This window comes from Varanus komodoensis, unplaced genomic scaffold (genome assembly GCF_004798865.1).
Source record: "Varanus komodoensis strain SLA01 unplaced genomic scaffold, ASM479886v1 scaffold15, whole genome shotgun sequence".
In the NCBI taxonomy this organism is placed as follows: Eukaryota; Metazoa; Chordata; class Lepidosauria; order Squamata; family Varanidae; genus Varanus; species Varanus komodoensis.
Window position 1 is genome coordinate 6,629,228 of NW_025335440.1, and position 13,474 is coordinate 6,642,701.

Below are 13,474 nucleotides of genomic sequence, written 5' to 3' on the forward strand. Positions count from 1 at the left end.
AGGCACAATCCATATGTTAGAATCGAGGAGGAGGAGGCCGTTGTCAATTATGGTCAGCCTGAACCACCCATAGCATGGGGTGCTTATAGATTTAAGCATGCCATGGAACAAAACTGGCCAGGTCTACAGAGCAAGAGCAGTGAAACTCTTTTAGCCCAAGGACCAGCTTCCATTTTGAAGACGGTCTTGCGGACTGCCTTCTAACGGTGCGATGCAAGGCAAAAATGAAGAGAGGCCAAGACAAAACGGGTGAGGCCAGAATCCCCCTTCCCACACACCGTGATGAGAGATGCTCACCTCCTCGTCTCAGCAGGCCATTCGGGATGCTCCTGCAAAGGAGGTCACAGCTGTCTTCCATGGGCTCCAGCTACCATGTCCTGATGGGTCACCTGAAACCCAAGCACTGCTTTTCCACGCATGCAACGCACCAATGCCGGTGCCTTCCTCACATGGGCAGATGCCAGACTAGCTGGATGCGACTGCAGCCTTTGCTCATGAAGGGCTTGGCTGCAGCCCTTCCAACCAGGGCCGGATGGTGACCTGGTCTGAGAGAGGAGGAGGAAATCCACTGCTAGCCAGGAAAGTCTCACAGGCACCAGCCAGCCCTTGGGTTCCGCCACTCTTTACATCCTGGCCCAGGCCTTCCGATCAACCATTTCCAGGGAGAGAAAGAACTGAAGCAAGCATCAAGCCCTGCCTCCACCCCAAGAAACTCTTATTATAACCTCAGGTCAGCCTTCTGAAGCTGGTGCCTGCCAGATGCTATAGACTATAACTCCCATCAGCCCCACACAGCATAGCCAATGGACAGGAATGCTGGGAACTGTAGGACAAAACATCTGGAAGGGACCCGGAGGAAGAAGGCTGCACCAGCTGACAAAGACACCTCAATTTCAAAAGGGGGTTAACTTAAGAATATATGCATTACATCTGCCTATACATTTAACACATGTGCCTTGGTACTATTCATATATATTTATATATTTATATATTCATATAAATTTTTAAACCACAGGAGAATAAACCTTACTATTTACAATATATAACAAGAAAGCAATAATAATATTTGCATTAACATAAATACATTTTTAAATACTTACAGAAACACCTCGGCTTCAGTGTGTGAATTATTTTACAAAGAGCTTTTTCCCACTCAGTAGTTTGTTCACCCCTTCGCCTCGTCACCCCCGAGACCACCCTCCTGTGCAGGCGCACCCAGGAGACGGTCCTCTGGAATTCAGCGGGACCAGTTTCGGAGCGAGGAGGCACGCGAGTCGGCCGCAAGGGGTCTGCTCCTTTGCGGCCCCCACGCCCCATTGCACGGGAGGTATAAATAAAAGCGCGTGCGCATGAGGACTGCACACACCATGGACCCATCTTCCCAGAAGTGCCAAAGGTACTATAACAGATTTGGATTTTTAAAAGCCTGCAAGTTCTGCAGACTTTGGAGGACTTCAACTTGAGTTTCTGGTAGGAAGCCCACCCAGGATTACTGGGGGACAGGAGGAGGAAGACCCCACCACAAGATTAGGGGCAGCTGAGTGACATCGTTGGTGCTGGAAGCAGAAACCCAAAACCAAGTCAGTACCCTCTGGGAAGTGGGACAGAGAACCCCCTCCACCCAAATCTTTGAGGGCATCATCCCCATGCAGGCGGCCTGTTCCTCTGCCGTTCTCCCAGCCTCTGGTTATCAACCCTTCCTTGCTTTGTACAAACGAAGGGCAGCAAAAAGGTATTTCCAAGCAGCAAGTGCGGACTGGTGTCTTCTCCCCGCAAAACCCAAGAACGAGATGCGGGGTGACAAAATTAGAAACACCTGTTGCCCAAAGGTGTGCGTTAACTCGAGCTGGCCCGGCACATGACAAGAGGTGAGGTTCTACACGAAGTGGAGACGGATATTATGGGACCTTCCGGGACCCACGCTTCGGTCAAGACAGGACTAAGCCAAATGGGGCTGATCCTTCCTCACACAGCAAACACACCCACCCCAACAGAATGAGGCATGCCTCTTGCTCCATCTTCACGCCCAAAATTGTTGGAAAACTTGAAGAAACCCCTCGGGGACAAAAGACACATGTGCGTGCAAAAACAGGGACAAGAGTGTGCATGTCAAGAGAGGACTAAACATAATACCACATCAAAACCATAAGAAGGTCCTTCTGAAAGGCTTAATAAATAGATGATCAATATTTATATTTAGGCATATATATAGATAGATATATCTCCACACTGAATAATAGGTTTCTATTCCATCTCTGGTTTGGCTTTGCCTTTCAGTTATTTGCACGTAGCTGCAGGACTGACCAGCCTGGAAGGCAAGGAGAACCCGCAGCGAAGAGTTTCTGCTGAGCCCGCAGGGCAGAGCAGGGTGGAAATGAGCGGCCCCAGACTTCATCACCGGTTGCCTCAAAGAGATGTACAACAGCAGGACCCTGGCCCAGCACAACGAAGGCGGTCCTTCTTGTTCCACCCTCCAACAGTCAGCCGACACACCCGGCTCTCATCTGGTCGGTCGCTCCCGAGGACCTTCTTGGGACCCTCCTCCCAGCAGCTTAGGAGGAGTGGCTGAGCTGGCCTTGCAAGGTGCTCAGGTCAAGCAAGCTCAGAAGGCTGGACAGTCCCGGGCAGACAAATGGGACCCGCGCGGAAGGTTCCTTCCTGCGGCTCCCCTCGCAAACCAGGTCAACAGGTTAAACTCGAGACGTTGCTACTACATGCAAATCAGAAGGGCCCACCCCGGCCTCCATCCCCGACGACACGGGCCCTTTGCCAGCAGCTTCCGATCCAAGTAGTATTGTTGAAGCAGAGTTGCTATGCCAAGTCACACATTTGTAACATCCCAGTTCAAAATAACAGAACGATGTCCAGTAGCCACGCCGCGAGTGCTTTTGGTCACTGCTGTCGTTTTCTCTTCCAGTTCTCTCCCTCCCTCTGGAACTTTTGCAAACCGTTCACTTGGAATTCGATCGTTTCATGGGTGTTGAAGTTCCAATGCCAGGCCCACAGTGGTTTTGTTTTGCTTTCTTGCTTGCTTTCTTTCTTTTAAATAGACGTTAAACGATCTGTGCAGAGATGTGTGCCAGTCCATACCACTGCCACGAGTCAGTGGAATGACATTCCAATAGATGTCGAATCTTGGGAGGTACGATCCAGTGCACAGAGGCTTGCAGTTCAAGAATGGTCAACGCCAAGGGAACCATCCATAAGGCAACAGGTTTTCTCCATTTCCAGAAGACAATTGTCGATAAGGCAACCACAGCCAGAAGCTGCTCCGAAAGCAACCTCCAGGGGGGACTTTGGCGCTTCCAAGCAGGAGAAACCATCGGTGGTGGTGCTTACGGGAAGTTTGAAGAAGGCCTCTAGTGGTTTTCATCATTAAAAGTCAAGGCAGCAAGTGAAAAGGGAAAAGCAGATGGAGCAATAGGAAAATTTGGCAGGCTGAACTTCACACACAGTCTGTTATGAAGTGCAGGTGGCTGAAGGAAATCTTGCACGCCGGGTTGACCTATCAGCATCACGGGACGTGACTTCTCCATTCCAATTATCCTGACGCAGAGGAGTCGAACTAGGAATCCACCATCCCCAAGCCTTTCCTTGACCATCCCTTGGCATGAAGCTATTCCAGGACAGCGCAAGTTCCTCACTGCAGCTCCCAGTGCGGTCGGGATGCCCACGGAGCTCAGCGGGAGCACGTCAACGACACACCAAGAGGTCCGATTCGCAAGGAGACCTCCGATTCAAGCTCAGACTTCGTGGTCACGAGAGAAGGGCGAGCCGCTCCATTCGATCAAGGCGGAATGGCCTATGGTTGCTTTGGCAGGGACCCCGGCACCCCTAAATCAGCCCCCACTTTGCACAGCAGGTGCTTCCGATTCCTGCGCCGGAGCCCCAGAGGCGTCTGAAGAGCAGGGAACAGTCGAGAAAGAGAAGGAATACAGCTGGGCCGCCAGGACCCCGCAAAGTGCTCGATTCGTCTCAGCATAGTTTCAGTCAGTCCCCACGACCCCCGTGCGGCCCCCTCGGGGGCTCGCTGGAGGGCGGCCCCCCCACCGGTCGGGGCGATCCACTGCGAACGCCAGGATGCGCGCCTTCCTCAGTCCTTGCACGTATAGACCTCCTCCCGCTGGGTGCACTGCTTGCACTCCACGTAACAGCACCACCGGACCTGGCACTGGCAGGGGCGGGTCACCACGCGGCTCTGCGTGTTGTGCCCCCGGCCGCAGCAGATGCTCTCGCAGTTCTTGTCTTTGTAGCACTTCCGGCCCGACGTGCCGGGCGAGTACCGACTGATCAGGCAGAAGCTCGGGGAGTCGTCGATGTACACCAGGTCCGTAGTCCGTGGGATCTGGTCCCCGTGGCCCGGGGCGGATTTCTTCGGCGGGGAGATGTCCCCCTCGCCGGTGGCCTCGTTGGTGGTGCTGCCCACCTTGAGCGCCGTCTCGTATTTCTGCTTCAGCTGCTTGCCGATCTCGTGGAACGGGGAGAGCTGGCGCCAGCAGGTCCGGACCGTGCAGGAGCCTGACACGCCGTGGCATTTGCACGTGGTTTCCACGCCGGCCTTGATGACCTGCGGAGAAGGAGCCGAGGCGAGTTAGAGAAGGCGAGCCGGAGCCGCCACGAGCCTCGGCCACGGGGGGGTCTCCTGCTCGGCAGGCACGTCCAGGCAACGTCCCGCAGTGGCACGTGGGTGCTGCTGCTCCACACAGCTCTTCCTCCCTGCCTCTCAACAGATCTATTCCGGCAGTCAAGTCTATGGTTCTGGAATTCCCTTCCCAGGCAAAACCGTTTTGTCCGAGCACGTATTTGGGAATGGCCGGGCGGTGAGAGTGCATTAGAGCACTTCCATTCTTTTATAGTGTTTGCAGTTTTTAATGTGGGTATTTTTATAATTTTACGAGTTCACTAATTTAACTATTGTATATTTCTATGAATGCTTGAACTGTATAAGCTTTTAATCTTGTAAGCCACCTTGAGTCCTAATGGATGGGATATAAATATTGTTCATAATATAATACTGAATTATATATTAGCATAATATAGGGATATATTAGAATATATAATATAGCTATGTATTATTTACAATATATAATAGCAATATAGTATGGTTATATATTAGAATATATATTATTTATTATTTATAATATATATTATATAATAAACTGACATAAAGGAGCTTCACAAATCTTCCCCTCTTCCAGGAATTAGCATCTCTGGCTGTTTGGAAGCCCCCCCCCCCCCAATGCACTAAAGCGTGATTCCACAAGAGGCAGCGCACCTGTGGAACAGGTGGATTTAGCTGCATGCAAACAGAACTGCCAAGCAGGTCATGATGGGCAATGTAGGATTCTGCCCCGTGAACCAGGAAGGAGTGAGGCTGGGGCATGTGCCCCTCCTCGTGAGTAGAGTACATGGAAGCAGAACAGTTTGATCTGGCAAGAGGAAGAGAACTGAGCTGAGAGGACCTGGTGGGCTCCAAGACTGGGAAGTAGGAAGGACCCTTCTTACCGTACATCTGAGAATACCGAACGGTGGCCTGGGCCCACGCGCTGGCATCTCTGCTATTCATTATTGGCAAATGATAGTTTTGAAAATGGAAGGAAGAAAAATAAGCTGTGAATGAGGAGAAGAGCAGGAGCAAGAGAGCCTTTCTCTAGAAGGGGCAACACAAACCTTTCCCTCTGCGGTTGCCAACTTTCCACACAACCCCTGTAGCTGGGCTGGCAGAAGTGCTGACTGCAGGAGTTTCAGGTCTTTGGAGCAAGACACCCCAAAGAGCTGCTTCCCCACTCAGGGGCAGAGCTTTGCAGAAGCCGTGGGTTTCATCCTCCGCATCTCTCACCCTCCTTAAAACCTGGAGAGCTGGGGCTGCCGGTTGGTTTGTGGGTGGGAATCTGCTGGAATTTTGCAGCTCAGCTCCCCGGACTCGGGCCAGCTTCCTCCCTTCCCCACGCAAAGCGTTTGCAAGGCATCCAGGAGGAAGCGAGTCCAGAGCTGCACTTCCACACACAGCTTTAGAGCACCTTGTGCAAGGAAGATTCTTTGCCTATCTCGTGTGAAGAATTGCATACTTTGCCCAAAGAATCCGCTGGTATCCCTGCGGGTCTGCGGACTCGATCACAGCTCAGCTCGCTTCTGGCCGGGGCAGAGCATGGGAAACGAGTCCGGCATGCAAAAGGGAAAGGAGTCCAGCAAAGAAGCCAGAATCCAACCGGATCTTCACCTCCCTCGGGTTGAAAAGGCTGGGCTGGATGGACCGAGTCGGAATCAGGATAACGCAGCTCTGGGTCCCTGTGCCAATCACAGCATCAAGCCTTTGGGTGGACAGACTGTCCATGTTGACAGTGACAGACAGGTCACCCTCGCTCAAGCCAAGTTCCTGTGCACCAGAAGCCCCCCTTGCCCCCCCCCAAACTAGGAAGTGCAATACGAACATGGATATGATGCTGCCCTGGATAACAGCATCGCCTTTCATAGCCCTCCACAGAGTTGTAAGACATGCTTGACCAAACGTACCTCAAGGGAAGAAAGGAAGGGGGGGGGGAAGAGATGGGGGGGGTCAGCCATCCTGGGGATTAAGGATCTTAGCAACGCTCCAGAGAGATGTGGTTAGAAAGTCATGTTTAATGATACTTTGAGAAACACAGACAAGGGCAGGGCTGGAGGGGGGGATTTAATTAAAGCGTCACTTAACTCAGCTCTGGTGGAACACATCGAGTGTTCTTAATGCTCTTGACTTTTCATTAAGGGGATACAAAGGGAGAGGAGGAGGGAGAGAGATCAGAGGGAGGAGCAGCGTCCCGAGACGGCAAGAGTGGAAGCCAGGCTGATTGAGCTGGGTTTAATATACACGAGGATCACCCCTTGTGGCCAGTCCCGGGGGGAAGGGGGCACCTGCTGCTTCTCACTCCCTCGCCCTGCAACCTGCCCCCCCCCAAAAAACCCCGCTCCCCATCACAGAACGCTTGAATGAGCTCGGATGGATTTGGCAGGATGGGGTTTTAAAACATTAATAAGCTGCATAGTTTGAAGCTTTCGCTCATTAATAAAAGGGGAAGGCATTTGAAGAAGTCCTTCTGGCTAATTACCTCATCGGCCTCGCCAGACAAGTGCGCCTTGTCACTAGCATTGAGGTCATGCCGTAAGCACTTCGCGAGGCATGAAATGGGCGCAACAGGGTCGGGCCGGTTCTTATTTCACTATTTGCGGCAAACATGCGCAGCTGAGCCGGAGAGGGTGTGAAGAGAAAAAAGATTCCGTCGGGGCTTTTTGCAGAAAACGCTTTCACCCGACATTATGGGGGGGACTGCGGACTTGGCAGAGAGAGCGCTGTGTTACTGAGGAATTGTTTTCCAGCAAGAGGCCAGCAGAGAGAAAACGCTCTCCTTGTGCAGAAGCGGTGAAAACTGCTGCCCGGTTTTGGCTCACGGGACTGGGGATATAAGCCCGTCTACCAACCCCGGGTCCTCGGGAGACTCGTTACAATCATGGCCATTTGCATGTGTAATGGAAAAACAACATTCCATGTGGCTGAGAGACCACCAGGCCAGGGTTGCGGGGAAGGCATCTTCAGGCATTCCTGTTTGCGAGTCCCGCACTGCCGTGCCACAACCTTAACAAGGGTTTCAAACTAGATGGACACACAGTGGCCTTTGCCACACAGGTGCCCTCAGGACTTCAGCTCCCATCAGCCCCAGCCAGCAGGAGCAAAGGTCAAGGAGCCCAAGAGCCGTCGTTCCAAACATCTGGTGGACACCTGTGGCACGGCAGTCAGCGGGCTAGGAAAACACGATTATGGCCCCGAAAATGGGAAACGGAGAGTTGAGGAAAGGCCGTGTTAGCAAAGCATGCGGAAAAATTACAAGCTTCCTAAACAGCTTCTTCCGTCCCTGCATAGAATTTAATACCCAGCCTCACACGGAGAGCAAAGCAGTGTGCTGCAGTGTCCAGCTGGAACCGAGCGTCCAGGTGGAACGGCGGGCAGGAAAGGCAGTCCATGGCCCCGGCCCTGAAAGGCAGGCTTCTCTCGCCGAGGCCGGGAGCCACGGGCCCTCCCCGACAGGTGCCCACGGAGCCTGCGCTGCAGCTTTCCGGAGACCAAGCCGCCCACGGCCCAAAGCCATCCTGCCCGCGACACTCCCGTGCGCCTGAGGAGCAGATTGCTCCGACCCAAATCTTATTAGCATCAGTTTACCTCGATCACCTCCCCTCCACCCACCCCGTTCCCCCAGTGTGGGCTCCCTTTGTCTGCACCGAAACACGATCCCAGCGGCTTCACCCAGCTTTTTAGCCGTCTGCGTTCGGGGATTTTTAGTGCCAGTTGCAAAAAAAATGGGCCGGGGGGGGGGGGAGTCCACGCTGCCGCAGAGACGTTCCAATACAGCTGCAGCCTCGCTCAACATGGGGCGATGTCCATCATCCCAGCCTGGCTCTCGGTTGGGGATGATGGGAGTTGTAGTCCGGTGTGCCCAAGGGGCACCATGTCGGGAGGGGCTGTGCTGCAGGATTCCCCGACTCGTTAGCAGTGGGGAAGGAGGGGAAATGTGGAAATGTTCGCTGGGGTTTTACTCGAACCTTAACCCTGGGCTGCGTCAGGGTCGTGTGGAGTCTGCAAAAGTCCCCCTGGAGATGCACAGAGCGTTTCCCCAGAAGTGGGGTAGGGAAATCTGTCTTTTGCAGCTAAACCTGACCCATTCGCCAAAGCCCTTGCCAGGAGATGAGGAGGCGGGGGAAAGGGCCACGCTTTGTATGCTCCTCGGGGCATCCCTTGGCCCGATGTGAGCTCCCAAGAGCGCCTCTTCCCAGTCCGAAGGAATGCCGCTCAGCATTCCCGCAGCAGGACGAGATTCCCGGAAAAGCCCAGTTCACCTGTGCGCCTCCCAGGTGGGCAGCTGCCAAATTCCTTCCGCATGGAGCTCTCCCCCAACCTGGTGCCTCCCGGGATGCTCCAGGCTCCAACTCCACTCAGCCCCAGCCTGCATGCCCAATGGCCTGAGAGGATGGGAGGTGTAGTCCAAAATGCCTGCAGGGACGACGATAACTGGAGGACAACTTCCAGGAGGAGTAGGGGCCAACTGCTAGACAGCACTGCTCGGAAAGGCACTCAGGTGTGTTGTGGGAAGGAGAAGGGCAAGCACGCGGACTGGGACTACAAGCGCCCCCTGGCGGGGTGCCTGAACTGGGGAAGAGACCAGCCAGACCCACCGCCACTGGGGCTGGGACAAACCCTATTGGAATCCACCCGGTTTCCTCCTACACTCAGCCTAGTCTCCCTAATCAAGCCATGGCAGGGGAAGGACCACAAATGCTTACAGAGTCCTGGCACACAACCAGCAACCTCCTTCCACAACTGCCGCTCTTAAAGATGGTCTGGCTACTTCCGTTGGTCCAGAATGGAGCTGCCAGGACGTTAACGGGCACCGGCAGATATTCACATATAACGCCGGTCCTCTATCACTTACACTGGCTGCCAGTTGAACTCCGGGACCAATTTAAGGTGCTGGTGATGACCTACAAGGCCCTAAACGGCTTGGGTCTGGGATACCCGAAGGAGCGCCTTCTCCCCTATGTGCCCTCCTGCCCCTGGAGATCGGAGTCAGAGGCCCTCCTCCGGGAGCCGTCCTTGAAGGAGATCAGGAGGGGGGGGGCTACCCAGAGGAGGGCCTTCTCTGTGGTGGCACCGCGATTGTGGAACACGCTCCCAGAGAGGTCCGCCTGGCGCCAACGCTTCTTTCCTTTTGGTGCCAGGAGAAAACCATTTTTTTCTCCCAATATTTAAATCGCTAATTTGTTTTAATTTGTGGTTTTATACCTCACATCAGAAGCCGTGCTATTCTTACCCTTCTTTCTATTTCTATACTATTTTATTAATCTTGTTATGAACCGTCCCGAGACGTCAGTGATGGAACGGTATGTAAACGTCTTAAATAAGTAAATAAAATGAAGTGCTGCAGCAGCAGCTGGGAAGAGGGATCCTGCCCGCGGAGTGGTCACGGGTGGGCTGCCTTCGGGGCCACCCGTCACAAGCAGGCCTTGTCTTCGGTGCTCCCACACCGAAGGAGAGGGGCTCAGTTAGAAACACAGAAACAGAGTGAGTCAGAAGGGGCCTCCCGGGCCATCTAGTCTGACCCCTGGCTCCAGCCGGCTCCGCTCACGACATGCCCACCATGTGCATGTCCAGCCTATCCTTGAACACCCGCACCGATGGGGTCTCAGCGACCTCCCGGGGAAGCCCATTCCCCACCCTGGGGGTCCTGACTGTCAGGAAGTGCTTCCTGGCATCCAAACTGAACCTTGGTTCCCTGAGCTTGGCTCCGTTGGAGCGCGTCCTGCCTTCCTCTGCAGGGAAGAACAGGTTTCCACCCTTCTCCACGTGACATCCCCTCACATACAAGGACTGGGCGCACTCGCCAGGAAGTCGGAGGCTTTCGCCCGCTTTGCACACCCGGGGGATCTGATGGACTCCACCCGGAATTCCTCACGCATCCCTAACTGCCGCCGCGCCCCGCTCCGGCGCTCAGTGCCCGGCCCAGCATTCCCTGGCAGCGCCCGCCCCCCAGGGCCGCACACGCCCGTACCTTCATGCCCACCAGGTTGTTGTGGAAGTCCACCCGGGCCCTCAGGTCCTTGTTGGACTTCTTCCCCAGGAACTCCTTGACAAACTTGTTGCTGTACTTCAGGTTGTCTCCGCAGCCGCCCCACTGCCAGGCCTCCCGGTTCTCCAGGTCGGGGGCTTCGTCGCACGTGCAGCGCTCCATGCGCCCGGCGCTGCAGGCCTTCGCCATGGCGTGGGTGAGCCCTGCCGAAGAGATGGCGTAGAGGAACGCCGTTTCCTTAAAACCTGTGCGGGAGGAGAAGGGAGGACAGCCGTGACCAGCTGGGCCTGCAACACGGCGGGGAGCCCAGCTGAGAAGAAGACACCTGCGCCAAATCTTCAGGCGCACCAGCGCATCACACGTGGAGAACTCGGCTTCTTCAGGGTCCAATGCTGTGCGAGTTTAGTCAGAAGGAAGGCCTGATCCTGGCTGGGAATCACAGGCCTCTCTCCTAACTAAAGTCACATCATTTGCGCCTGAGAAGTCTGAGCCGTGCTTTAAAATTCGCTCTGCAGTCCCTGCAGGTGGGAGGAAAAACGAAATGCAGGTGAAGGGCTTGAGCTGGCTGCTTGCAGCATCCATGCAAGACACGGGCTCCAGTCTCAACAGCAACCCCGGCCGGAAATCAGTCCCTCTTCACCTTGCTCAAAACCACGAGACACGTGATCACTCCCACCTGCTCTTTGATGCACAACAGACCTGAGTCTGGAATTCCTCAGGGCAGGTTTAAGCACAAAAGCTCCCCACCCCACCCCACCCACCTTCGCTCATCCTCAAAACTGAACGGCCAGCAAGGCATTGCAACGGGGGTTTTCTCACAACCGTCTCAGCTCCAGGTTGCAAAGGAAGCGGTAGTCTTCCGAAGCTTCAGGGTCCAGTCTGTGCTTCTTAAAATCGCCAACCTATCCTCTGCCCCCGTTTCACCTGCATTTGAATGCTGCCCTCTACAAGATCTCCCTCCAATTTCAGCTTCGAATCAGTTCTCATTTCCCCAGCCTTCCCATTTTTTCTGGCCATCACTTCAGCAAATTTGTACAAGTATACAGATTTTATTGTTTAAAAAACCTCGTAGAAATTCATACACATGTTCACAGTCAGGTCCTCTGGTACATGCAAATTTGTACACCCCAATGTACATTTGGCTTGCTAATACGTGCATTTTAGAAGCTATTTTCCTAATAATAATCATTTGTGTTCCTCATTTGATGTCTATATTTTCCTACCTTTGTGTTTTGGTGCATACTTTATTTATTTATGGATTTATATCCTGCCTTTTTCCTACAAAGGGCTCAAGGCAGCATACATCATCTCTCCTCCATCTTATCCCCACAACAACAACCCTGTGAGGTAGGTTGGGCTGAGAGTCTGTGACTGGCCCAAAGTCACCCAGTTGGCCCCATGGCTGAGCGGGGACTCGAACCCAGGTCATCTGAGTCCCAGTCCCATGCTCTTAACCACTACACCACACTACTTTCCCCTTAGGTGTGTAAATTTTATATGCACACTTTCTGGTGCATTTATATACACGTTTTTTTTCCAAAGAAGAACTGCAGCATTTGGGAAAGTGAGGATTTCAGAACACAAGCTGGTTCCACGTGCTCCTGGGCTGAGCAAATGCAAACCCGGTGAAGTTCCCCCGCAAATTCGGCCAGAACGAGGTTTTGGGACACAGCACCCTGACTCCGCTCACCTCTCTTCAGCAGACTGGCTCTGTAGCGCCCCTCAATGGTGCAGTTCCACCTCTCAAAGCGGAACTGGTACTGGCACTCCAGGGCGCTCATGCTGATGGCCTCCACCAGGGTCTCGGCCACCCCGGGATCTCTCCGGCACATCCTCCGCTGCTTCTTCTCCAACTTCAGGCGGTCGCACACTTTATAATGGGCTTTGACGGCGGCTTCCTCCATCTCTGAAGTCAAAGGAAGGATGGTCAAGGGCTCATTCCCGGTCAACCTGAGGAGGGAGAGCTGTGTCAGTCACCTGAGGCGCTCAGGTGAGCCGAGAGGGGCACACCCACCTGAAGTAACACCCTTCTGCAGTACTGGAAGTGCGAGCAATGGGAGAGAGACAACGGCAGGCACACACAATCCAGATCAGAACACAGGTCTTTAGAATGCTCCTGTATTAAATGGGGTTCGCCTCTTCCCATATATGCCCATATGGAACCTGAGGTGATTAATGCAGACCTAAAGGAGATCAACCCCGACTACTCTTTGGAAGGCCAGATCCTGAAGATGAAGCTCAGATACTTTGGCCCCCTAATGAGAAGGAAGGACTCCCTGGCGAAGAGCCTGATGCTGGGAACGATTGACGGCAAAAGAAGGAGGGGACGGCAGAGGATGAGGGGGCTGGATGGGGTCCCTGGGGCAGTGGCTGTGGGGTTGGGTGGACTCTGGGGGATGGTGGAGGACAGGAGTGCCTGGAGGAATGTTGTCCATGGGGTCGCAATGGGTCAGGCACGACCGCGACTAAACAAAAAACCAAAATCAAGTCCTGAGCAGATACAGGGCCTTTTCAGCCTTTTAAATGATTTTTAACGTCTCAGCCTCTGCATTTCATGGGGATTTCAGATGGGCGCACTTCCATCCAGGTGGGTCATGGCATGACTCTCTGTAGCAAATGACAGGTGTCAAAATAGGTTGAACCACCGACAGCTTCCCTCCGCTTGTTTCGCTGAGACCTTGCGCTGCTGCGGGGTTAGTTTTACTGAACTGCGATTGGTTTACTCAAGTGTGATTTGGGCTAGTTTGGGCTTTAATCGGCTCATCGCAGTCTGGCTACTGGGCAACCAATGAAGCAGGTCCGTGAGAACCAGCATCTCCTTTAAACATGCTGTATGCCAACAAGCCCAAGCCCCTGCCGCCTCATCACACACCTGCGGTGGC

At 53.8% G+C, this 13,474-nt stretch overlaps 1 protein-coding gene across 1 annotated transcript; it reads right to left on the bottom strand.

Moving 5' to 3' along the window:
• Nucleotides 1-960: 960 nt before the first annotated feature.
• On the bottom strand, nt 961-12,590 carry WNT9A (Wnt family member 9A). The gene is made up of 3 exons (XM_044425243.1): nt 12,283-12,590; nt 10,575-10,837; nt 961-4,567 (listed from the first exon to the last, which is right to left on the bottom strand). Exons 1-3 carry the CDS (start codon nt 12,494-12,496, stop codon nt 4,094-4,096), a joined length of 951 nt encoding a protein of 316 aa, XP_044281178.1. The 5' UTR covers nt 12,497-12,590; the 3' UTR covers nt 961-4,093.
• Nucleotides 12,591-13,474: the final 884 nt, after the last annotated feature.

Excerpts from the sequence above, each read along its gene's own strand:
- WNT9A (XM_044425243.1), bottom strand. The coding sequence starts at position 12,496 with ATGGAGGAAGCCGCCGTCAAAGCCCATTATAAAGTGTGCGACCGCCTG. Across the intron at positions 10,838-12,282 it reads AGCCAGTCTGCTGAAGAGAG|GTTTTAAGGAAACGGCGTTC; the intron begins GTGAGCGGAGTC and ends CCTCCCGCACAG. Across the intron at positions 4,568-10,574 it reads ACAACCTGGTGGGCATGAAG|GTCATCAAGGCCGGCGTGGA; the intron begins GTACGGGCGTGT and ends CCTTCTCCGCAG.